This window comes from Aricia agestis, chromosome 4, assembly GCF_905147365.1.
Source record: "Aricia agestis chromosome 4, ilAriAges1.1, whole genome shotgun sequence".
NCBI lineage: Eukaryota > Metazoa > Arthropoda > Insecta > Lepidoptera > Lycaenidae > Aricia > Aricia agestis.
This window is the reverse complement of record NC_056409.1, coordinates 1,261,518-1,288,757: the sequence shown is the minus strand read 5'-3', so window position 1 is coordinate 1,288,757 and position 27,240 is coordinate 1,261,518. Positions and strand designations below refer to the sequence as shown.

Genomic DNA, 27,240 nt, shown 5'->3' with positions numbered 1-27,240 from the left:
TGGTCCGCTTCCCCCATGGTGACCAGCCGGCTTGGGGTGCATCTTACAAAAGTTAGTTTTGGTATTGCAGTTTTGGTATTCGTTATGTTTCGGTTCCGGATCTCAGTTAGTTTTTTGGCAGCTCGGATAACGAATGCGATCTGTCTCGTGTCACGTAGTTGAGAAGATTTGGTCTCGAAATTTCGCGTCATGTTGTGGCTGGAGATTGGGGAGATTTGTCGTGTTTGGTATTTACTTTCTTCTGCGTAGAGGGATGGCGTGGGCTAGTGTCTTCTCTTTTCCTTTTTTCGCGAACGTTTTCACGTTGTTTCTTAACTATTAGTTTATCATAATTTAAATATGCCCAGTTTCCCTTTTTTCTTGTTTCTTCTAGTTGTGGTTGTAGGTGCTTTCTACGTTCAATCACTTCTTTTGGGAAGTCCTCCTTTATGTATATGCCGGGTGGTAATTTAGTTTTGTTTTTCAGGATTGTGTGTTTTTTCCATATTGATGTGATGTCAACAACTGGTCGGTTTTCGTTACTACGCTTCCCAATTCTGTATATATTGTTTACCTCATAGTTTTCAAATTTCGTTCCCGATTTTAATATTATATCCTTCACGTGGTCTACAAGCTCGGCTTCAGATTTACCCTTCTCCTCGACTCCAAAGAAGATTAGATTAGATTTTCTTTTATCTTTTTCTGCTGTATATAAGTATAATATAAGTTGCACTTATACCTATTCTGTCTATTATATTATTGAAAGCTGCATTCAATGAGTATTAGATTCAAGTGACTGATCTGTGAAACCTTGATTTTATACTAGGTATGTCAAAAGATAACTATTACTTAAAAATAATCGTTAAAATAAGATAATAATATGTCCTTTTTAAGGTGATAAATATAAAGGTAAATGATTTTTATTTTAGTTTTATGTTATTGTAAAATATCGATAAGCATATCGATAAATTTGATTCAAGTACTAGCGTATATATAAAAAATTTTAATGAAAAATTTTTCTTCAAAATTTGTGTAATATAAGAACAATAGTAACTTTAGTTACGCAAAATATGAAAGTAAAAGGGAGGATTCACAATATTTTATTTGAAATAGAGAGCTAAAGACATCGTAGCAATTAGGACATGAAGATTAATTACGGGTGAAATGTATATTTTTCAGGATTATTCCTATGATTTACACTGCAATCACTCACAGCACAAGTTATTATTGTTATATATAATAGTATTTGTTGAAAAAAAAACATACGATTTAAATAATAAATTGCAAATACCGAAAGGGTATAAAAACGATTGACAACTTTTGACGACCTGTCAAATAATCTTGTTATAATTCCATAAAGGATTTTCTTCTCTCTCGCACTCTTTGTTGGTCTATGCATTATAAGTTTATGGGTTCGAACATAATTTGATTCGAATTGTCGAGTTGATTCGAATCCAAGAGCTGATTTGAATTCACGAGCTGATTCGATTCCAAGAGCTGATTCGTATCACGTCAATGCAACGCCCCGCGAAAGATTAGTACGAGGATAGATATCTATCTTTAACTGTAGATACGTTATTGAAAACGGCCGTAAGGTGCTAGCTTTCCGCACCCGTTGGCTACCACGTGATATAGTTCCCAGCAGTGGAATAAAAGAAGTAGCTTATGTCCTTTCCAAAGGTCTATACTAACTCCTATCGAAAACGATTCAGTGGCTTAAGCGTAAAAGCATAGCAGACATAGACAGAATGATAAATGGACAGCTTCATTTCTTTGTAGTTATGTCTTTCTGTATGATTATTGATTTAAATCGTGATTCGAATCAAGGATTTTATTTGAATCAACAATCTATTCGAATTAAAGATTTGATTCGAATCAACAGTCTATCGTGATTCGAATCAACCTTTGATTCGCAAAGGTTGATTCGAATCACGATTCGATTATTTTCGTGGTGATTCGAATGGATTCGAATACTCAATTTTGATTCGAGTCCCATCACTACACCACTTGACACTTATGCCGTGTTCGTTTCATTTTTAATTCGCAGTTTGGCTGCTGACTGTCAACTTCATAATTGAGTGTCATGTTCAATCATAGATAAAGTATTATAGTCATAGATGTAGTCTTACGGCCATTCCCAATGTTTGATCTATCTCTGGTTTTGCCCTACTAGAGATAGGAATAGCTCACAATTGACATAAAATATATGTCTTTAATGTCTAATGTGAGCTATTCCTATCTCTAGTAGGGCAAAACCAGAGATAGATCAAATATTGGGAACGGCCGATTAGCCCGTCATCGCGTGGCCATTTTGTGCTTTTTTTCATACAAGTAGTGGGCGTTTATTTTCTTGAATATTTCTATTTGTCGATTATTTCGAAGCACATTATGATACAGGAAAGAAAGTCAATTATTGCATGATATCGATTAACTATAGTTCAAGTGATTAGAATCCGTAAACACTCGTAAAAAGCTATGCAATTTTTATAGCCAAATTATTAATTGATGTGACATTTTTAGCACTAATGCCTTACATAGCACGAATAAGGGATTAATAAACTTATAAATTATCTTTTTAGCTTACAAAAATACCGATTGAAAAGTCCAAAAAACTTTGTTCAAAACTTACGTATTTAATGTTAAATCCACGTGTTTGAGACATTCTTTGACCATTCTTATGGTTTATTATTTAGCGGAACCACAGAACTCAACAATATCTAGCATTAAATGTTCACTAAAAACCTTTATTAATACTTTTATTACATGAAATATGCAGACCGACTCCTTTGTTATGTCCTACTAAGTAGGACATAACATTACACGCTTTTGACGCTTATACACCGATATAAGGCTCTCTCCAGTGTATAGTACCTCAATGTGTTCAATAAAATACCAATGAACTTCTCCGCGTCAACATAGTATAATAATTAATAACAAAGATGGATAGTCCGCCTCCTATATAACCTCCTCCTTTGGAAGTCGGTTAAAAAGTAGCCTAAGTTACACCTTACTACATCAGCTATCTACTTAAAATAGTCCCGGCAAAATAGCTCCAGCCGTTTCAGAGATTAGCCGGAACAAACAGACAGACAGACAGACATACAGACAAAAATTTTAAAAAATGTTGTTTTGGTGTATGTACCCTACATACATTCATATGCATGTAGTAAAAAACAGTTATTTCAATATTACAAACAGACACTCCAAGTTTATTTACATGTATGGAGTATAGATATGTATAGATATAATTGGAATCTCGAAATCAGCTCCAACGATTTTCATGAAATTTAGTATATTGGGGGTTTCGGGGGCGATAAATCGATCTAGCTAGGAATCATTTTCAGAAAATGTCTTTTTATTCGTGTTTTATCGATAATCGATAAACTGAAAAATATGACTCTTCCTGACATCTATTGGCGAATAATAATACTATTTTCTGAGCAACTAATTGTTTTTTACGACCAGCAGATGGCGTTATTAAGTAACACGAAGTCAATGAGTGTTTACTATACCTCGAGGCACCTCGAGGGGTCGCGAGGTGCCGCGAGCACTTTCCATTGATGGACGGGCGGTGCACAGTGGATCGAAAATCGAGAATCATAGACATAAGAACTTGAATTTCCAGATGTCTTTTTTTGGGCTGAAATATGGTCTCCTAGTTGTTATTACATAATAAAATGTAAAAAGACTCATCTACGTGTAAATTGGGCCTAGGAGTTCTCTAAGATAAGATAGATTGATTATTATTATACCAAGTGATAATATTATTAAGTAAACATAATATTCTAACGTATTAAAAACTATAAACAAAAACATAATAACTAATAAGTATGATTAGTTATATGTTACTGTAACGTGCTAGGGTTCGAGGATTTGGAGAGAAAGACTTGCTGACTCTCTTGAAGACTTTATTCACTAACACTAGCTCACCCAAATCACACTAGGTCACAACACTTAGCACTAAGTCCAAAACACTAAGCACTATCACTGTCCTAGGTCGTAGCCAAGTCACAGGTTTCACTGGTTCACTCACTATTGATCACTTGTGTTCACTCCGAAGTCGTCCCCAAGATCGCTCAGACTAAACTGAATTGCCGCGCCGTCTACCTGCGGCTTTTTATATGGCGAGACGAATTCCAGAAAGTTCCCGATACACGTAAACAAGTAAACAAATGTCGGAACTTTCTAGGAGGCTCGAGCATGTACTACAATAAACATAAACAACTAAACACGTAAACACGTAAACAAAATAAACCGGTAAACACGTAAACAAGACACTTCTAGAAAGTTCGAGCACAGTCTATTCGAGTATGTATGTACTAGCGCACCTAACGCCATCTCGTACTGAGTAGGGCATTTATGTTGCCTGTGTTCCCTCGGTAAGTTTTGCTGGTCTGTCGCTAGATGGCACTACGTGTCCGTATACCATGTACCGTAACATTACAATGAAGTAAAAAATAAAACGCCATCTGTTGAATCGTATTAGAACTAAAATGTTCATTGCATCGATATATTTCTGGATTTTTTATAATATTACGCATAAAATATATTTAAGATTTTTGAAATTTTATTTTAATACACATCCAAGACCCAGGAACATTGAAAACTTTTTGTTCCGCCTGCGGGACTCGAACCCAGGACCCCCGGGATGAGCGCTGGCCACGCGCAATGCGAATTCATTTTCATCGATATTTTCATGGAAATAAGATATTTTCCCGCATCAAAATGTAGCATATGTCCTTTCTTAGACTCTTGAATAACTGTGTACAAAATTTCATTGCAATCGGTTCAGTAGTTTTGGCGTAAAAGCGAGACAGACAGACAGACAGACAGAGATACTTTCGCATTTATAATATTAGTATGGATAGTATGGATTGTGACTTTTCACCTTGCCAAGTACCAACGCAGTACGTAAGTGTGTAGGTAAGCATTTTTTGTGCTGAATAGCAGGTCAAGTAGTGTGTAATGTGTAAGCATGGTTATTTAAATAATTATGTGGGTTTAACAATAAAATAATAAAAAATCTTGCAATCACAGCGGTTTCATTGACGGTGGACGGTTGAAATGTTTAAAACAAGGCCAACTACGCAGAATTTATTTATATATGTATAAAATAATAATGCCCAAGTGTGTGCGCAGCACACAAAAGCACTCTTTCTTGCTTTACTCTCATAAGTCATATGCTCATAAGTCATAACCGATTAGGACTGATGACAGATCACAGATGACCGACACGACTCGAGACGACGCGACTGGTGAGAGATCAGACGAACCGACTTTCTACATATTATTATTGTCAGTAATCAGCTGGTGATTTAACACGTGGGGGAGCCATGCTTCGGCACGAATGGGCCGACTCGACCGGAGAAATACCACGTTCTCACAGAAAACCGGCGTAGAACAGCGCTTGCGCTGTGTTTCGCCGAGAGAGTGAGTTTACCGGAGGCCCAATCCCCTACCCTATTCCCTTCCCTACCCTACCCTACCGTCCCCTATTACCCTATTCCCTCTTAAAAGGCCGGCAACGCACCTGCAGCTCTTCTGATGCTGCAGTGTCCATGGGCGACGGAAGTTGCTTTCCATCAGGTGACCCGTTTGCTTGTTTGCCCCCTTATTTTATTTGCCCACAGAGGTTAGGAACTTAGGTTAGAACTTAGAACGAATAACAACAAAGGCTGTCGCTAAACTCGCGGATTTCTTGATGTTTCGTGGTTTCGGCATGCTGCATGATCGGTGGTAATAAAACCACCTTGAACCTTCCGTCAAGTTTTACTGGGTAGAACTGCAATCTCTTCAGACTCAGCGAGTCTACATAATTATCCGGAACCCCTGATTCTCCGCGGAATGCGGATACACGCCGATTAGGCTGTAATGGATGTAATAAGCCTGAGGGTATACCTTCGTTTAGGCCTTGATTACAGGCTCTACCGAGTCGAGTGGCGAGACAGTGCCCTCTCGGCACCTCTCGGTGCTTTCGGCCAATTTAATTGGCTGAGGCCCGACCCAGTTTCCCAGGCCCGGATCTACGTTTTAAAAAGGGGGGAGCAAAATCCCAATTTGCCGCCCTCCAAGCAAAAATAGGTAATAATTGTCATGGTCACATAGGTTTTAACCGCAGAACGAGTTCTACGAAACTTTGTTGAATTGAAGTGGCGGTAGTGAGAAGTCACGCCGAGGTCCCTGGCAACAAGGGACGCCTCCAAGTCTTTTAGCAACAGATAGAATTCTACGAAGCAACGTTGACGGTGCACGCGGTGGTGAAGAAAGCAGCAAAAGATTGGGAGGTGGCCTCCGGCCGCCCCCCAATCTTTGCCGCCCGGGGCAAGTGCACCCTTTCGCCCCCCCCCCCCCTCCGGATCCGGGCCTGAACTTTCCAGTCTACGGTCTCTAGGCTCGAAGATCGTAGACAGTAACTAAGTAGCTCTAGCCACAGAATACATACGACAATTAGTACCTTGTGCTCTAGCTCACTGGAATGCGAGCTCTCATCATTCATAGAACCTGTCTTAGCAGCTATATCAATCAATATCACATAAAATTAATTACCCAACCGGTTATAATGGCGATAACGGATTTATATACTTAGTTTAATATTTGTCGCAATTTGCCGTAAGAACTTTTTATAATGATTTTAGTATATAAAACCGTGAGAATTATGTTCATACGCATATAAATATTCAATATGCATTATGCATATTAAAGTGCTCACTGCAGCTTCAACTTCAAATGCTGATTTAGATGAAATTTTAACTACCTACAAGAGAGGTGAAATGAGTAATCGTTTTTACGTAACGCGAAATTTATACGTGGGAGAGCCATGCTTCGGCACGAATGGGCCGGCTCGACCGGATAAATACCGCGTTCTCACAGAAAACCGGCGTGAAACAGCGCTTGCGCTGTGTTTCGCCGAGTGAGTGAGTTTACCGGAGGCCCAATCCCCTAACCTCTACCCTATTCCCTTCCCTACCCTCAACTATTCCCTTCCCTTCCCCTCCCTACCCTCCCCTATTACCCTATTCCCTCTTAAAAGGTCGGCAACGCACTTGCAGCTCTTCTGATGCTGCGAGTGTCCATGGGCGACGGAAGTTGCTTTCCATTAGGTGACCCGTTTGTTCGTTTGCCCCCTTATTTCATAAAAAAAAAATCGGACGCACCCTAATGCTTAACAATGATGGATGAGGACTTATAAGGGGCCGATTTTAACTTTTACTTACCTAAAGAATAAATAAGATAATGCTTAGTTGTACTTAATTATTGTAATTGGGGTAACCCGTTTTAAATAAGTACTTTAATAAATAAATATAAATAATAAAGACACTGTCATTTTTTTATAAAATTCCAGTCATAAAGGACAATATTATTAAAATTATGAAAAAAAAAACTAGAGCTGAGGTACAGAATGTACTTAGGTACAGAATTTTAGCTGAAACCAGAGCTGAGGTACAGAATGTACTTAGGTACATATGACACAGGAAGCTCACTTTCTGAATTACTGACCGCGTCAGAAATCAGAATGCCTTCTGTGTGAGTTGTGACAACATAGAGAACGCAGAACTGACCGCTTCAACGCTTGACCACGTGAATGCTCTCTATCTGATAGATCCCTTTGAGCTTCCTAATAAAATGAATACTTATAGTAACGAGTCATTAAATTTTAAAAACAATGTGATATTGTTTTGCTTGAGTGGCGCGGGCCGCGGCGGGATCGAATATCAAGACGTGATCGGCGATTCGAACGCGGCTGATGAAATCCACATGTGCGCTGGCGTGTGTCCGGTGTGGCCAGCCTTCGTTTATGTTTCACCAGGATTTAGGCAAATATTGTACGGGATAGAGCTTTCAGCTATATAACGTAGCTTAGCAATAGCAACTAACAAGTCAAAAAAAATTCAATGTGAAAATTTTTTTTAACGATAAACAAGCCTTGGGCTAAATAAGCAATGTTTTTAAATTTTTTAAAAATTAAAAGTCATCAATACCTTTGTTTGAGACATTATATTTATTAAACCACATTTAAATTTTAATTAAAGCGGGACAAACAAAAATTGTTACTGCATAAGACTTAAGACTGTATCGGAAAACATTTTGGAGTCTTCTTTATGATGACGAATGAGATATTAGGTAAGTACCTTGTAGCAAATAAAAAAAATTTTTTAAGTTGCCCGGTTGTAGAGACTTGATGGAGACATCCTTATTCCCTACTATCACAGTAATTTAAGCTAAACGCTAAAAGTAATTTAAGTAATTAAAGTAAACTAAACAAATGAACGACAAAACTTAAAGTTGTAATAAAATAATACTCTATCAAAGCTCTTATTAAGCTACATTGTGGGGAAAATGAATAAATTACCCTGCCACACCAAATAGAGTTCTCCCACAGTGACAGTAGTTTGTAACTTTGTACATAAACCGGCTTGGTTTTTTGTACGGACTACTCGTGTTTCGGACCTGTGTGAAGTGCGCTGTGAAATAATTTTTTAATACGAAATCAAACAAATAACAAATAAATATTAAAATGGCTTGTCCAATGAGGTAAGTTTTTATTTTATTTTTTATAGTGTCTATTCGCATTTCGCCTGATGGAAAGTATTTTAACACTACCTATTGTATTGGTATTCGATATTAGGACATTTTATTAGTAGCAGTTTTTTTATTAAACGATTTAAAGTAATTTAAGTACTTAATTAATATTTTTTTTATGAAATAAGGGGGCAAACGAGTAAACAGGTCACCTGATGGAAAGCAACTTCCGTCGCCCATGGACACTCTCAGCATCAGAAGAGCTGCAGGTGCGTTGCCGGCCTTTTAAGAGGGAATAGGGTAGAGTAGGGAAGGGAATAGGGTAGGGGATTGGGCCTCCGGCAAACTCATTCACTCGGCGAAACACAGCGCAAGCCGGTTTTCTGTGAGAACGTGGTATTTCTCTGGTCGAGCCGGCCCATTCGTGCCGAAGCATGGCTCCCACGTCTAGGGTTCCGTACCCAAAGGGTAAAAACGGGACCCTATTACTAAGACTTTGATGTCTGTCCGTCTGTCTGACTGTATGTCTTCAGGCTGTAACTCAAGAACCGCTATTATAGCTAGACTTTTGAAATTTTCACAGATTGTGTATATCTGTTGCCGCTATAACAACAAATACTAAAAACAAAATAAATTAAATATTCAAGAGATAGGTACTCAGTTTTATTTATTCATTAATAATTTATAATAAAATTTAAATAAATGAATTAATTAAGGGGGGCTTACAAAAAACAAAATTTTCAGCCTATTCTTGTTCTATTGTGGTACGGAACCCTTCGTGCGCGTGTCCAACTTGCACGGCCGATTTTTTAGTAAGTAGCTATTTGTTGTTATAGCGGCAACAGAATAAGCGGCGGTACATAATCTGTGAAATTTTCAGAAGTCTAGCTATAGCGGTTCTTGAGATACAGCCTGGAGACAGACAGACGGACAGACAGACAGACGGACGGACAGACAGACATCGAAGTCTTAGTAATAGGGTTCCGTTTTTACCCTTTGGGTACGGAACCCTAAAATATATCAAAAGTTAACAGTCTTATTTGCAAAATTCACTACGAAATGTTCTTTCGATCTTTCGCTTAATATGATCGTGAAAGAAGATGCAGGTGTTGGTGAAATTAGGAGCTGCTTAGGTACGGAGTACTATAATTATAATAGGCATGATGACTATTTTTTTTTCTTATCGGTAATTAAAAGACACTTAAAAAATAGAAACATCGTTGAAAGAATTACTCTGATAGCTTAAAAATTCACCAAGATATGACAACTCAAATATCTCATAAAAAAGTCCTTCCCGAAACGCTCCATACAAAGTGCTACGAAAGTATGACGTCAGTCTTTCGTAGTTTGTACGCATCGGGAGACAACTTTGTTCGACAGGTATATTAAATATTGCGTTTATGAAAGTGGTTTCATAACAAAAGTTGCTTTTAATTGCATAAGTTATCGAATTGTATACAAATATTAAGAAATTTAATTGAAAAAATAATCGACTCGAATATCCAACCATGATGGCGCATAACAAAAAAAATGCAAACGCTATCAAGCTGAAATTTTGGGAACACTTATTTTTTACCGTGATTTTTTTATTTTATTAACAAAATTCGCTAATCTTTGACCTTGTCATCATCCCTATTATATTCTGTGGCTTAGGCTAGGAAAACTTGGACTAGCCTAAAGGTAGAGAATATAGAGCAGCTAGAGATGGTATAAATAAATATTGTAAAAGCGAAGCAAATATTGTAATGGGGAATGTTATTAAAGGGCTTTTGCCATTGAGATGTTTTTAATCGACTTCCAAAAAACGTGGAGGTTATAATATATTCGGCTGTGGAAATGTGTGTGTGTGGATGTGTGTTTTTTGTTTTTTTTTTTTATTATTTTTGCGGTTAAGTATCTTACTTCTGACAAAATTGCCAGTTATCACTCCCTTGGCCTTTGGCGGACACACCGGGGATAAGTTATAAAACAAAACAAAATAGTCGTAAAAAATCTTTGATGGTTGGAATTAGTTGCAATTTAGTAGTTATGTTATTCTACCTACAATTGTACCTAACCTAAATATCTATACTAATATTATAAAGAGGTAAACTTTGTTTGTTTGTTTGTTTGTTTAATTGTAATGAATAGGCTCAAAAAGTACTGGACCGATTTTAAAAATTCTTTCACCATTCGAAAGCTACACGAGTTTTTTAATTTACGAGTAACATAGGCTACTTTTTATTTTGGAAAATATAGGGTTCCGTAAGATATTTCAGTTTTTCCGAAACAACCAGAAAATTTACTTATTTTGCGTACGCTGCCTAAACTATAAAAGATAGAACCATACAATGTTCTAAGTAAATGTAGATCTTATAAATATCTACAAAAATGTCCGCGACACACTATACCTATCTATGTCAACTGAGGCACAACAACCATTTTTTTATTAAAAAATCTTAATTTCTTTTGGACTACATTTAAACGCATTTATTTTACTCATGCTAACAACCCTTATCAAAATAAATTTTTTCATCTCTAATTACAGTTTATGTAGACAATATTTGGTCTTTGAATGATTAAAATTGGACGTTTGGTTTAGAAGTTATGGCGAAATTAAAATATTGCGATTTACGCCCGTTTCGAAGTGGGCGCTACCAAGGCGGGGGGGTGCGCTCGCGGGAGCGGAGTTTAAATCTATGAGTATTGAACTATTGACTATTGAGTAGTAATAATATATCTATCAGTAGTATCGACGGAGAGCTGACGACCAAATCAGTCATGTAGCTTCAGCTGTATTAAAACTCCGTTAACTACCTACTTACCTAAACAACCCTGTCTGATAATCTGCGTGCTGGCAGGTCGTGGGCGGTGGGTGTAGTAGGGTTGGGTTAAAAATTGGGAAAAATGTAGTTTCAGCGACTTAATAGTGTTTGCGATGATAAATTAATGTACATTTATAATTTTTTCACATGGATAATAAATAATAATGAATAATCGGCCAAGTTCGAGACGGACTCACGCACGTAGGGTTCCGTACTGGTATAGACCGAAAGTAGACAAAAAAAATGTGCTTTTTGTATGGAAGCTCCCCTTAAATATTAACTTTATTTTAATTTTGTTATTAATTATTAAGATACAAATATAATTAAGGATTGTGTAAAAAAATTAAGTAAGTACAGTCTGTCAAGAAAGTGAAGAAATTAAAAAGTGGCAACATCGTAGTGTCATCCCTTTTTTCTTAGATTAATTTGAAAGGGATGACACGACGATGTTGCCACTTTTTACTATACCTATTATCTAGCTGTTACCAATATTGATTACGAGCAAAAAAGGCCAAAAAAGCCAAAAAAATCACGTTTATTATATGGGCCCCCCTTTGATATTAATTTTATTTTGTTTTTAATATTGGTCTTATAGCGGCAACAGACATACATAATCTGTAATCAGAAGTCTATCTTTAGCGGTCCTAGAGAAACAGCGGACAGACGGGCAGACGGACAGACGAAAAAAATCAAAATTGCTGAACATATTTTTTCCATTAATTTTTCATTAACCCACCCACCACTCCCACACCCACCGCCCACGGCCTGCCAGCACGCAGATTATCAGAAATGGTTGTTCAGGGAAGTACCTAGCTAACGGAGTTTTAATAAAGCTGAACCGACATTTTTTTCCCCCACCGCACTACTCCCACATCCACCGTCCACGGGCCACGGCCAGCCAGCACGCAGATTATCAGAAAGGGTTGTTCAGGGAAGTAGCTAACGGAGTTTTAACACAGCTGAAGCCACATGACCGATTTGGTCGCCAGCTCTTAGTCGAGTAGTCGTAGTAGATCTATGAGTAAACAAACAAAGTTTACCTCTTTATAATATTAGTATAGATTAAAAACTACTAAACCGATTTTAATCATTTATTCAGTGAGTGATATAGGCTATATATTTTAACCCGTGCGAAGCCGGGGCGGGTCGCTAGTATATTATAAAGTGTTCGTTCATTATTATCTAATAATAGCACTTTCGCGTTTACCGCTCCGTGGGACTGGGTGGTAAATTACGGCTGTAGGACCATATGCAAGACTTACATTAATTAATAAGATTTTATTATGGCCGTTATCTTAAAGTTGATAAGTAGATGAATATGAATATATCAATTATTTTCCTGAACTTCTATCGGCTGAAATTCCTTCAAAAGACGTCTTGCGTAGTTCCATCTTATCTAATTTTTTTTTCAATAAACTACTTAATAGTTTATTGACCATACAATTTTTGACACTATCAAAATATAAATACTTCTTTTTATTTGTATTTTGATAACGGCGATCCAGTAAAAAACGATAATTTTACGGATTACATAATATTTTAAACCTCAATATCACCAACAACTATTAATATTAACTCTCGAATTAGTATCACGCTCGTATCACGTTACCTCTTTTGATTTTCTTATGAATGAAAGACAAGACATGACATTTTAACAAGCTGTTAACACTAACAGACGTTGGTGAAATTTGGGGTAAGTCATTCAATTTTAGCAATGTTTCGCATTACTGTGCACAGTGTATTTTTTGTCCAAAAAATTGGCCATGCCGTTTTTATTATTTTTATAGGATTTATGATTAGGTATAAATGCAGGACGAGAACACCCGACTGCCCATTTCATATAGAAGAATGCAAATTAGTATTAAAAAAAAAATCTATGGTTTCCAGAAAAAAAGAAACAGTTATAGCTCAAAAGTTTGATATTCTTTTAAAATTTTATTAATTGATCTAAATAGTGTCTAAAAAGCCCTACGATAACGAAAAACATCCAGGCTTTATTTGTTCAAGATAACATTTTTACGACTAATTTTGTAAATTTATGTTTTAATTTTTTTAACGCCATGTCTTTTCATATTTGGATTTGAAACTAAGACTGAAATATTCTTTTTATTGTTACTTATAATTATAACCCAAAAAAAAATGGTATCTAAATGAGGCGGGGCACTGGAGTTATTCAATTTTATATTATTTTGGATAGGGTTGTTACCGTATAGTTGAATAATATTTGAAGTAGGTTTTTATATTATGCTCATTTTTCTAATGAAGTTCATAACTTCAACAAAACAAATGTAAGTCATTTTTAACCCCCGACAAAAAAGAGGGGTGTTATAAGTTTGACGTGTCTGTCTGTCTGTCTGTCTGTCTGTCTGTTTGTCTGTGTGTGTATCTGTCCGTGGCATCGTAGCATCCAAACGGGTGGACCGATTTTGATCTAGTTTTTTTTTGTTTGAAAGCTGACATGATCGAGAGTGTTCTTAGCTATAATTCATCATCATCAGCCTGCTCAGTGCTGGACAATCAGTGTTTATCTGGTTCATGAAAGGCCGTTAGCAACTTGTAGTCGTTTGATGGGTATATTTAATTCGTGACATTTGTGAATATACAATATACGTAATAATAATGGAAAGTTGACCTGGTGCTGCAGCATCACCTGGTAATCAATAGGATTACAATTCTTTTTTTGCCATGTGGCTACGGAACCCTAAAAAGTAAGCTCTTTCAGTGCTCCTACTTTCACAGAGAACTGTTATAATACATTAAGTGACACTTACACACCCTAAACTCGAAAGTGTTTTCACTTTAGTTTAGTGACCATCCATAAAGTACTTCACACTCTTTTCATGACTTTTAGAACCCCCCTTGTCACAGGTGGTCACATTTGTACGTGTAACTAAACTTAGGTGTAACCGTGTGACAAGGAGGGGGAGGAGTCTCTTGTGACTTGTCACACCATCACACCACCTCGTCGTCCTCCTCTTTAGGTGTGTCATACTTTATGGATGGCCCATGTACCTATAGCGGCCACTTTTTTGGAAAGTCTGTACAAAACATATTGGCATCAGGTCCGCAGCAGACGACCCGGCGCAGGCGGGCAACTGCCTGGGCAACGAGGCCGGGATGCTGTACGGCGAGTATCTCATGCTGGACAAGCTGCTGGCCGCGCAGAGGATGCTCAGCGCCGAGTCCGACAAGCCCGTGCATGATGAGCACCTCTTCATTGTCACACATCAAGGTACACATCATAAAGTTAATATACCTAGCGGAATAGAGCAACAATCTCGAGCTGTCACAATGATAATTCAGATCGGCCGGACAATCCGGACTAGATGACGCACATATATTAAACCTGTACCTTATTTGAGCTTGAAACAGCGATAAGACTGTATGAATAAATGTAAAAGATACTGGGAAGTCCTATGTAAAGGAGAGACATAATAAAATGTTAATATAGTTAATATATACATAAATGTAAATCCATTAATGAAAATATTTGAAAGAATTCGTACTAAGAACCATGAATGTTGTAAGGGAATTGTATATACTTAATAAAAATGTAAATCAATTTATTCAATATATAAAAATAAATGTAAATTAATGAAAATAACAGAAAAACAGAAATTGTACCATGAATGTTTTGAAGAAACTATATGTGATAAAACATGTAAAATAAATGTACTAAATATAAAAATAAAAGTTAAATAATAATATACCAAAATCATAAGTGTTACAAAAGAAACTGTAGTAAAAATTAGAATAAATACAATAAGATACTAGAAGGACATAAGATAACATAATGTAAAGTAAAAAATGGTAGTAAATAATAAGTCAAAAAATAATACAAATGTAAAAAGTTAAATTCATGTAAGTAATTGTCCCTTATTATGTAAGGGGGAACAAGCGGTCCCATATAGGGGCCATAAAAAAAAAAAATCTCGAGCTGTCAAACGTAACCGAAATTGGTTTCATCTGTGTGTAAAAATATGTGTACGTATGTCACTTACACAAGCATTATTGAACATGATTTCTATGAGATTAAATTGTCAACGTGCGGCACGTGCCGACTGAACGTCAAAAAAAGAATGCTGCTGTCATGTATCACACGTCTCTTTTTACCACGCAGTGTTACTGATAGTGACATCTCTCTTGCTCAGGCCTTTGTTTCTCTATTCCGCTAGGTAAATTAACTTTATAGTACACACACAAAGTAACACATACATACACACACACAAAGCGACCGACAAGACATACGACGATAGGACGCGCACATGCTCGTCTGTAAATACACAGGTACTTCAGTTAAGTATACTTACTTTATACGTCTGCAGTCGTTGAGATCACTTCCTTAGCGGACGCCCTTTTAATTTGAGTTCCTAACCGAAATTACACTGAGACACTACCAAAAGACATAGCATTCTCCTCTTGGCAGATTTTATAGCAAATTCCCGTTTTTGACAATCTTCCAATTTGCGTACAGTTTTGATTTTTTTGCATAAGTGAGCCTAGGTGACCCAGTTGTTTTATTTATTTATGTAAATTGAAGTTCTTGACTTATGTAAATTGAAGTTACACGAGACACTGATGGGTCTACTAGGCTCATTTACGCCCGTCTAGGTTATTATCTTATATCTTTAAACGAGCAATTCTTGTATATATATATTCTAAATGAGTATATATATAATTGGAATCTCGGAATCGGCTCCAACGATTTTCATGAAATTTAGTATATAGGGGGTTTCGGGGCGATAAATCGATCTAGCTAGGAATCATTTTCAGAAAATGTCTTTTTATTCGTGTTTTATCGATAATCGATAAACTGAAAAATATGACTTTTCCTGACATCTATTGGCGAATAATAATACTATTTTGTTAGCAACTAATTGTTTTAACGACCAGCAGATGGCGTTATTAAGTAACACGAAGTCAATGAGTGTTTGCTATACCGAGCAAAGCTCGGTCATCCAGGTAATGAGTTATGACACAACGAAGAACGATAAAGATATTGTTATAATATTTTGATATCGGATTAGCTTTTACCCAGACGGGCAAGTGGGCCTTAGCTTAATGTCTTCTAAGGCTTATGCACTATCAGCCCCGGATTTGTAAATAGACCGTTACAGGCCACGGCCTAGGTGTGTACATATTTTGTACATGGGGCGGCGAAAATAAATTGCTCTCTCTCATAAAAGATATAAATTCGGCACTGGGCACTTTAATGATAGTAACCATAACTGAACAAGAGCTATAGGTTTTAATCATTTGACGTATTCCAGCATACGAGCTGTGGTTCAAGCAGATAATATTCGAAGTGGACTCCGTGCGGTCGCTACTGGACGTGGAGGGGCTGGACGAGAGCCACACCATGGAGATACTCAAGAGGCTCAACAGAATCGTACTCATATTGAAGGTGAGCCATACCGCCCATACCATAGAGGGTGCAATTAAACCTTCCGGCCAAATTTCGAATTTCGATATATTGATCCTTGAACCCTTTAGCCGCCAAGGTCGGAATAATCCGACAAATATTTTCGTGCCCATTTCGCCAAGGTCGGATATTTATGACCAGTACAACTACTCCCAGTAGTCCAGTTTTTAAAAGTTGGACTACTCAACGTAGGATCGCTAGGAACTAACCATGACGATTTTATAGACGCAGTCCAAAGGCATAGTTTTGACATTATGGCAATAAACGAAACATGGCTAAAGCCAGGAGAGGAGGGACGCGCACCTGTAGTCCCCGGCTATCGGCTCCGTCACCAACCGCGTCCGGCGACCGTTCGCAGCGGCCGAGGTGGTGGTGTAGGCTACCTAAGAGTGGGACTCAAGGCGCGAACCTGGTCGAGCTCAACTAATACGAGATTCGAGTCCGTAGAGCAAATGTGGTTGACACTTAAGTGTAACGGAAAAACAATTGCCATAGGTACCGCGTATCGTCCACCCTGGCTAGAGCCAGACGTCTTCTTCGATGCCCTCTGCGACGCCATGATCGGTCTCAGTACTTGCGATTTCTACGTCTTGCTGGGCGACTTTAATATAAACTATTTAACCAATGACGTAAAAACTAAAAAGCTCACCGACTTTCTAAAGTGCTTTAAGTTATCACAGCTCGTTTAAGAACCAACTCACTTTACCGAAACTAGCGAGACTCTAATAGACTTAATTTGTACAAATCTTCATGCGAAGCGCACAAATGTCGAAGCTTATAGAGCCACAAACGGTCACAACATAGTAATTTCAAAGCTCCGTATTGAACGTGAGAAATGCCTACCAGTCACTTTAACTTATAGACCTATTAAATACATATGTTTGGAAAAAATTTCACGCGATTTATATAACGTTTCATGGGAGAACGTAATAAATCTTAGCAATATCGATGAGATGGGTCACACGTTTAATTCTCTTTTGCTTTCCCTGTTCGATCTTCATGCACCTATCAAAACCTGTACAATAAAGGAGCCGTCATATCCCTGGATAACGCCTATGATTCAATTTATGATGAAGCTTCGAGATAAAGCTTTAGCAGACTATTGTAAACATAGAACAGATTCAAAGAAAGATTACTATAAACAGTTAAAGATACTCGTAGAAAAAAGTCTTCACAACGAAAAAAAACATTCTTCACTCACCATATCAATAATAAATTGACAGAACCTAAATTATTATCGAAAAATCTTAAGAAATCAATTAATACGAAGCAAAATAATGAACTGCCTACCCACTTCACAGACCCGAATTTAATAAACAGTCATTTCCTAAATATTCCGATAAATACAATCACTAGCTTATCCCACTTAACTTATTTTGAATTTCACAAATTTGGCTCTGCCACTTTTAAACTCGAAACAGTACGCAACCATGATATAAGTCGTATAATTAACACTTTTAAATCTAATGCAGAAGGTCATGATGGTATAAGTTTAAGCATGTTAATGTTAACGCTCTCCAACTCCCTTGATGCTATTACAGCTATTGTAAACCAGCCTATTGTAACCTCCTCTTTTCGTGATTTGTGGAAAATCGCAAAAGTGCGCCCTTTACCAAAAAAGAAGGATGCACTAGATGTTAGCGATCTCAGACCGATAAGCATCTTACCGTGTCTCTCAAAAGTTTTAGAAAGGGTAGTACGTACGCAGCTCACACATTACCTAGAATCAAATAACATATTACCTCCCCTACAATCAGGTTTTAGGAAGCGGAGGAGCACCTCTATAGCTCTACTTGACGTTACCGATAACATCCTAGCCGCACAAGATAATGGAATGTGTACTTTGCTTATCCTATTAGATTTTTCGCGAGCTTTTGATTCAATCGATGTAAATCTACTCATATCTAAACTAAGCTATTACGGTTTTAGCGATTTAACTCGGCGGTGGTTCCACAGTTACCTCCAACTAATGTAAAACTAACAAAAAATAGAAGACAATTCGTTAAAATCCAGCACATTAATGGTGACTCTAGCTGCTCTACTTTAGAGCAAGTTGAGGCGGGAGTACCGCAAGGGTCGCTTTTGGGTCAGGATCTTTTTAGCATATATTGTGCGGATATAGTACATTGCATTAGCAAAAAAAATAATTTAATATTAAATCCTTCTAAAACGAAATACTTAGCAACGGGCAGCCAGCAACAATTAAAAAACTTACCAACTTCGCTAGGTATAACGGTTCTTGGGCAGCAAATCGATAGAGTACAGGAAGCCCGAAATCTAGGACTTCTCATGGACAGTCACCTTAGGTACGAAAAGCATATAGCCGAATCTGTCCAGAATTGCTTCTATCGTTTAAGAATTTTATATAAAATCAGGCCTTACATCTCAGAAGAATTACGAGAGAATTTGGTGGAATCTCTAGTTTTCTATAAACTAAACTACGCTGACGTGGTTTACGGCCCTCGACTCCTGGCTCGAACAGATAAATTAATTCAAAGAATTCAAAATGCCTGCGCCCGGTTTTGCTACACGATCCCAAGCAGAGAACATGTGACCCCATTTTTAAACACTCGCAATGCTTAAAATCAAGTCTAGGCGTAAATATCATTTAGCGTGTCTTATGTTTAGTATCATAAAATATGAAGAACCATCCTATTTATACGACAAGTTAAGCTGGCTCGACTCCCGTAGACATTGTTCGCAGAGACTGTCAACAAAGTCACATCGTACTGAGGCCATCCGCGGCAGCTCTATCAGTCTATGCAGCTGCAAAAATTTGGAACAACATCCCTCCCCCCATACGGACTCTCAAAACTCTAGGCACCTTCAAATGTCATCTTAAAGACTTCCTTATTAAGGAACAGCAAAAGTACAACAATATTGTTGGAAGGCCATATTTCATATGATCTTTTACATGTATAAGTGTTTTCCGTTTTTGACTCTTTCGTAAAACCTCTCTGCTTCTTCCATATTATTCTGAATAGTTTTATTTTATAGTTTCTTTATTTGTGTAATTGTTTATATCTATTTATCTCAAAATTGCCTGATTTCAATTTATTGTCTGTACTAATCATATTACATTGTCTTTTTTATATTTTTCAAAATAAGTTTGTGAACTAATACCGCCACACATTTAAGACACATAACCGCGTCTTGCCCAAGAGGGCCTCCCGACGACGCATGCCAGCTAGATATGCTGCGAGTGTGAGTGTGGTGCCAGTGTAATGCGCTGTAAACGCGGCACCTCCCCTTTTCGCCTCCCGCGCCCCTTTTTGAAAACGGACGGCACGCACCGCCCGCCATTTTGTTTTCAGTGGATTTCGAGCCGTGAGACTGCGCGTACGTACCTTTCAGTCTCCCGCGCAATACACACGACGCTCGCACCGCAAGCGACATCGTCTTTCCGTTTGTGTTAATCTTTATCGTAGTAACTAAGTATATACTGTAAAGTGTAAATACTGTAACAAACTGGACCACTGATCCACAACTTTGCTTCGTTAGTAAAGTCCTGAAACCACACCCTGAGTTCTCATTTTCTGCCTACCGGCAGTGGCGCATCCCTTTTGGTAGTTCCCAGTACTAAATCTGGCACCCACGCCTATAGACCTTAATATTAATAATAAAATCAATATATTTTCTATGTGTCGACACACAATATTTAATAAGTTAAGTACTTACTTAATTGCTTCGGTTAATTGCCAATCTACTACGACATTAATTATCTTCTTTTCCTCGATTATTATATGAATGAAAGAATGTTATGTTAATTTATCAACCCAAATCAACACTAACAGGCAACAGCGCTATTGAGATCCCTGCAGTATCAGAACTATAACATTATTATGTCTACCGCACTTTCTGCCGCCTCACCGCTCTTATCGGCTTAAAAAACATGTTTTCTTATAGAAAAGTATAAAACCAGATCAATCCGGTTGGACCAATAAAATCTAATCAAAACAATCTAATATAAAATGAATCTGATGTTTTGTGTTTATCACCAAAGAGTCGAGACTGATTTGTAACTGCCGAAGACTGTTGCATAAGATACATAAGTTATAGGTATATCGCATTACATTAGCTATTTGATAGGTAATACATATTAAGTAATATTATATGACAAATATGAAATATGAAATAACATGTATAGTAGTAATGTTACTTTACGTAAAAAGGGAGAAAGCTTTATTCCTTCTTTTCACAACATAGTACATACACACACAGAAGAAACAATCTACAACTTGCACCAGAAAAAGATATTTAAAAATATGAATATTTTTTCATTTGTGATGAACCACAACCTCCTCTTTTTTGGAAGTCGGATGAAAACGTCAATGTTCTTTTCCTTAAGATAAATATTTAAATACATGTTATTAACTTTATAGATAATATAACTGTTTGCCTGCGAATATTAAAAACTCATTGTTATTATTATGAAATGGTCAATGGAGATTAATTTCTTCTGAAAACATACGATAAGAACCGTAAAATCAAGTTCAATGCCAATTGCCAACTTTAACGGCATACAACTTTTCAATAACGCGATAATAAAGACCTGCATATTATTATGCAAAAAATTAATTGGCGGTATAACTGAGGAAGTTACAAAAAACCTTGAAAATAAGGGGTCCCAGAAGACACAGCTATTTTTATCTGATGACTCTCCTAAATTAATGGCATGACTCTTACTAAATGAAGCAAAACTCTATTTTTAAATAATGACTACTTAGACTTTGTTAAAATAATTATACCCTATCACCAATTCTATGCTTTAAGCTTTTACAAAAACGGCAAGTTGAAAAAACGAAATTCAAGTAAAAAAATATCATGACTCTATTAATATCTGACTTAGCACAGAATCTGAACTTCTATACTAAATGCGAAAGTATCTCTGTCTGTCTGTCTGTCTCGCTTTCACGCCAAAACTACTGAACCGATTGTAATGAAATTTTGTACACAGATAGTCTAAAGCCTGAGAAAGCACATAGGCTACTTTTTAACTGGAAAGGGGTTGTAAGGGGGTCAAATTAAGTTAGTTCCAAAAACTGGAACAGATGGCGCCAAGAGTCGCCTAGATCGCGCTATCGCTTGCTCATATGTATTTCTAATAAGAGGTGGTACCATATTGAGTTAATATTTCGATTCTTTCGATTGTTATACATGTGTTACGGTACATGGTATACAGACACGTGGTGCGCAAGTACATACTCGAACCTTCTAAAAAGGTCCAATGTTTGTTTACGTGTTTACCCTTTATTTGTTAGCGTGTTTGAATTTAGACCTTATGACTGAGTCCATAAGGTCTAAATTAAATTCAACTTACTGCACTTATCGCAAGGACGGCAGTTTTATTGTGGCACATGCCCGAGCCTCCTAGAAATTTCCCACGGTTGTTTACTTGTTTACGTGAATCGGGAAATTTCTGGAATTCGTCTCGCCATATAAAAAGAGCCGCAGGCAGGCCCGGAAAGTTAGTTCGATCTGAGCGATCTTCGGGGCGATTTCGGAGTGAACACAAGTGATCAATAGTGAGTGAACCAGTGAAACCTGCGACTTGGCTACGACCTAGGACAGTGATAGTGCTTAGTGATTGGACCTAGTGATTAGTGTTTGGACTTAGTGCTAAGTGTTGTGACCTAGTGTTTAGTGCAGTGTTAATAAAGTCTTCAAGAGAGTCACCAGGTCTTTCTCTCCAAATCCTCGAACCCTAGCACGTAACAACTGGTGTCAGAAGTGCGATTTGGAGATGCCATTGACTCCGAGAGAGGACTTCAAGGGGAGTGTCAGGACAAGGGCGCAGCGAGCTGCTGCCATTGACTCCGAGAGGGGAGTTGCGGAGGCTACACCCACTGGGAACCATGCTCCGCCCACTGAGGGACAGGTCCCACCCACTGGCCCCGCCCACCTGGCTCCGCCCACTGACCACATCCACCAGGCTCCGCCCACTTTGGGTGAAGCCACGCCCACTGGCTCCGCCCACCGGGACACGCCCACTGGCCACGCCCCTCAGGCTCCGCCCACTTTGTGCGTGGCCACGCCCACTGGCTCCGCCCACCAGGCCCCGCCCACTCAGGCCACGCCCACTGGCCCCGCCCACTGGGCCCTGCCTGCTCAGGCCCCGTCGACTAGCTCCATCTATCCTGCTACGCCCGTAGTTTCTACGCCCCCTCAAATGGCTCTTCAATTGGAAAGCATAATTGAGTTAATTCAGGCTTTGCAGGAGTCTCAAAAAGCTGAAAGTCAGGCGTTGAAAGATTCTCAAAGGGCAATGATGGAGGCACAAGAATGCAAGCTCGGCGCTTTGCAAGAATTTCAGAAGGCTGAAATCAGAGCGATTCGAGAATCACAAGAGCAGCAAAAAGCCCTCCAAGAAAAAGCACTTGGAGCTATAAAGGATGTTAGTGACACGGTGACTAAGCTTCGGAAAGATGTCGACACAATGGACGAACGCGTTACCGGGTTAGGAGTGGATGTGGAAAATGTAAAAACCGGCCTCACTGAACTTCAGAAGAAAGTAGTGCGCCTGGAAACCACAGGAGTCGCGGCGTCTAGTGGAGCTTCCGTAGTGGTACAAGGACCAAGAGTTAAAGTGCCACCATACGACGGTACTACTTCTTGGAACGCTTATCGTCAGCAATTCCAGACGGTTGCTTCTGCCAACGGATGGACTGACGAACAATGCCTGACCGCTCTCACTGTCGCGCTCAGAGGGCAAGCCTTGTCAGTCCTGGAAGCACATACAGGAAATGGGTTCAAAGACCTGATGGAGGCCCTTGAATCCAGATACGGGGAGCGACACCTGGAGCACGTGTTCCGTGCTCAACTTCGTGACAGAGTCCAACGCTCAGGAGAGGGACTACAACAATGGGCGTTGGAAATTGAAAAACTCGTCAAGAAGGCACACCCAGGAGCTGACGCCAAGATGGTCGACACGAATATTGTGCAAGCATTTGTCGACGGAATCAGGGACCTGGAGGTCAGAGCTGCAGTGAGGCTACATCACCACACCTCGCTTAAGGAAGCATTGGCGCATGCTTTAGAGGTCGAGGCTGTTCGGCGTGACATACGGCAGACATATAAGATCCGCGAGGTCTCTGAGGAAGTCAAGGAGGTTAAGGCTCCTACGAAGAGAAGTTCTGGAGCCATGTGCTACAAGTGCGGCGAGAGGGGCCATCTTCAGCTTAACTGCCCGCAGAAAGAGACCCAAATGGCAAGGATGAAAATGCTCGAGGAACGTCTGGAACAAATGGAGGAGCTGCAAAAGCAAGGGGCCTCGTTCCCTGCCCGGGATCAGGGAAACGAATAAAAGCCAGGACTAAGGGGCGAGTGCTGGCTGACACGGAGGAAGCCCCGATAACTGTTATCTCCCAAGCATGCAGCGGGAACAGTCTTGTGATTCAGGGGACTATTAACAGGACGGATTGCAAAATGACTCTAGATACAGGAGCCTCTAGAACGATAGTTAACCCAAATCTGGTAAAAGCCGCAAGAAGACACAAGAGGAGAATTAACTGTCGGCTCCTTACTGCCTCCGGTCAGCCAATACCCGTCCTGGGAGAAATGTCAGTTACGATTAATGTAGGGGGATCCTCATACCCTCATGACGTTATCGTGGCTGAGATTATGGATGATTGCATCTTGGGTTTGGATTTCATGAAGAATCACAACTGCAGAATTAATGTCGCCGACGGAGTGTTCAAGTGTGGCGAAGAAGAAATTTTCATCCTTGGAGGCGCTTGCGGGAAAGTTGAATGTGTAAAGAAAGTCATAATACCTGGACGAGCGGAAGCTAGAGTGCTGGTGAAACTACCGCCAGCTGGAAAGAAGAAGTTAAATAGATGTGTGTTGATCGAAGACACACCTACCAAGACATCAGCGCAAAAATTGATGACGGCAAGAACCCTTGTTAGTGGAAGCAGTTACGCTGTGGTCAGAGTTTTGAATCTTGGTGATCGCGAGATCTGCTTGAACAAAGGTGACGTCATTGGAAAGTGCGAGGAAGTTGTCTGGATGAGAAAGTGTAATTCGATCACAGGCTCAGACTCAGCAAACACCAGCAACTATGGAATAGTGACTGAGCTACTCGATGACTGCAAGAGTAATCTGACTTATTCGCAGAGCATGAAAGCTAAGAAGTTTTTACAACGCCACGCGAATATCTTCTCCAGTCAGGAAGACGACCTTGGAAGAACGTCGATGGTTCAGCACAGGATAGATACCGGAAGCGAGAACCCAATTCGTCAACGAGCAAGACGGATACCCATTGCAAAGGAAAAAGAAGTTGAAGGCCTTTTGGAGGACATGAGAAGGAATAAGATAATTGAACCGTCTGCAAGTCCGTGGTGCTCACCGGTTGTATTAGTGAAGAAGAAAGATGGCAGCAGAAGATTTTGTGTGGACTACAGACGTCTCAATGATGTCACTAAGAAGGACAGCTATCCATTACCTCGAATCGACGACACTCTGGATACCTTGAGTGGCATGAAATGGTTCTCGACCCTGGACCTGAAATCTGGATACTGGCAGGTGGAAATTCATCCAAAAGACAAGGAGAAGACAGCGTTCTCCACCGGTAAAGGTCTATGGCAGTTTAACGTCATGCCCTTTGGATTGTGCAACGCACCTGCCACATTTGAGCGACTTATGGAGTGTGTACTGGCAGGCTTAGTTGGAGAGGCTTGCTTAGTCTATTTGGACGACGTCATCATTGTTGGCCGCGACTTCGAGGACCATTTGCGAAACTTAGAACGAGTTTTCGCCAAAATAGAGGGGGCCAAGTTAAAGTTGAATCCGAAAAAATGTCGTTTATTCAGGAGTAAGGTGAACTATCTCGGCCATGTTATCTCCAGTGATGGAATTCAGACGGACCCAGAGAAACTAAAAGCAGTCCAAAATTGGCCAACCCCTAAGAACAAAACCGAAGTGCGGGCATTTCTCGGCCTATGCTCCTACTACAGGCGTTTTGTTAAGGGATTCTCAGAGATAGCCAAGCCATTACATCGGCTGACAGAAGATAAACGACAGTTTATTTGGGACGAGACTTCCGAAGATTCTTTTCAGAAACTAAAGAAACATCTGTGTAAAACACCAATCCTGGGATATCCACAACCTGAAGGTCAGTTTATAGTCGACACGGACGCAAGCAACACGGCCATTGGAGGGGTGTTATCTCAAAAACAGGGTGAAAGAGAAGTTGTAATTGCATATTTCAGCAAATCTTTATCTAAGCCAGAGAGAAACTACTGTGTGACAAGAAGAGAACTCTTGGCTGTCGTAAAGACGCTACAACATTTCAGCAAGTATCTCATCGGCAGACAGTTTCTACTGCGAACTGATCACGCAGCCTTGAAGTGGCTACTACAATTCAAGAACCCAGAAGGCCAAGTAGCTCGATGGATAGAACAACTCCAGGAGTATGACTTCAAGACGGAACACCGCAGCGGAAAGTCGCATGGGAATGCCGACGCACTCTCACGAAGGCCGTGTTCAGAAGACTGCAGACATTGTGTTAAGCAGGAATCTAATGAAGTAACATTAAAGCTAACGAAAACAAGTCCTTTGGGTCCATGGGAGAATGATGGTATGAGAGAGGCTCAAGAAAGAGATGACGACCTTCGACACATCATCACATGGAAGAAACGGGATGACGTAAAGCCAATCTGGAGTGAGGTTGCACCCACTGGCGCTGTCACTAAGGCGTACTGGGCGCAATGGGACAGTCTGATTCTTCAAAACGGAATACTTTACCGGAAATGGGAGAAGACCAACGGCAGAGAGTTCCATCTTCAGATAGTTGTCCCAAGAACGAGAGTACCGGATGTTCTCCGTGAAATGCATGATGGCGTATCAGGAGGTCATCTAGGAGTAAAGAGGACGTTAACGAAAGTGCGAGAACGATTCTACTGGTTGCATTGTCGAGACGATGTACAGGATTGGTGCCGCAAATGCACTACTTGCGCTGCAGTGAAGGGACCACAGACAAGGAGCCGTGGGAGCCTGCGCTTGTATAACGTTGGCGCACCGTGGGAACGAATAGCAGTTGACGTAGCTGGGCCATTTCCTGTAACGGAATCAGGAAACAAGTATTTCATGGTTGTCATGGATTACTTCACCAAATGGCCCGAAGTGTTCGCCATACCAAACCAGGAAGCTACAACAGTTGCTTCTAAGCTAGTCGAAGAAGTAATATCTCGCTTTGGTGTGCCTCTAGAAATCCATTCCGATCAGGGCAGGAATTTCGAATCGCAGGTCTTCCAGGAAGTGTGCAGAATTTTGGGAATGCATAAAACGAGGACCACCGCGTACCATCCACAGTCTGATGGAATGGTTGAGAGATTTAACCAAACCCTTGAGAGGCATTTGGCGAAATTGGTAGATGACAAACAAAAGGACTGGGACAAGTATATACCGCTCTTCCTTCTGTCGTACCGTACCGCCGAGCATGAGAGCATAAAAGCTACCCCGGCGTATGTCAATTACGGTAGAGAACTACGAGTACCAGTAGACCTTTTGACAGGA

General features: G+C 39.5%; 1 protein-coding gene across 1 annotated transcript in view; it reads left to right on the top strand.

Annotated features, from left to right (window-relative positions):
- Positions 1-8,376: 8,376 nt before the first annotated feature.
- The window catches only part of LOC121726160 (tryptophan 2,3-dioxygenase), a 31,892-nt gene continuing 13,028 nt past the window's right edge, over positions 8,377-27,240 (top strand). The window contains exons 1-3 of the mRNA XM_042113393.1: positions 8,377-8,511; positions 14,366-14,535; positions 16,574-16,707. Of these exons, the coding sequence (XP_041969327.1) occupies positions 8,495-8,511; positions 14,366-14,535; positions 16,574-16,707 (321 nt within the window). The 5' untranslated portion in view covers positions 8,377-8,494. The remainder of the gene's footprint in view (positions 8,512-14,365; positions 14,536-16,573; positions 16,708-27,240) is intronic.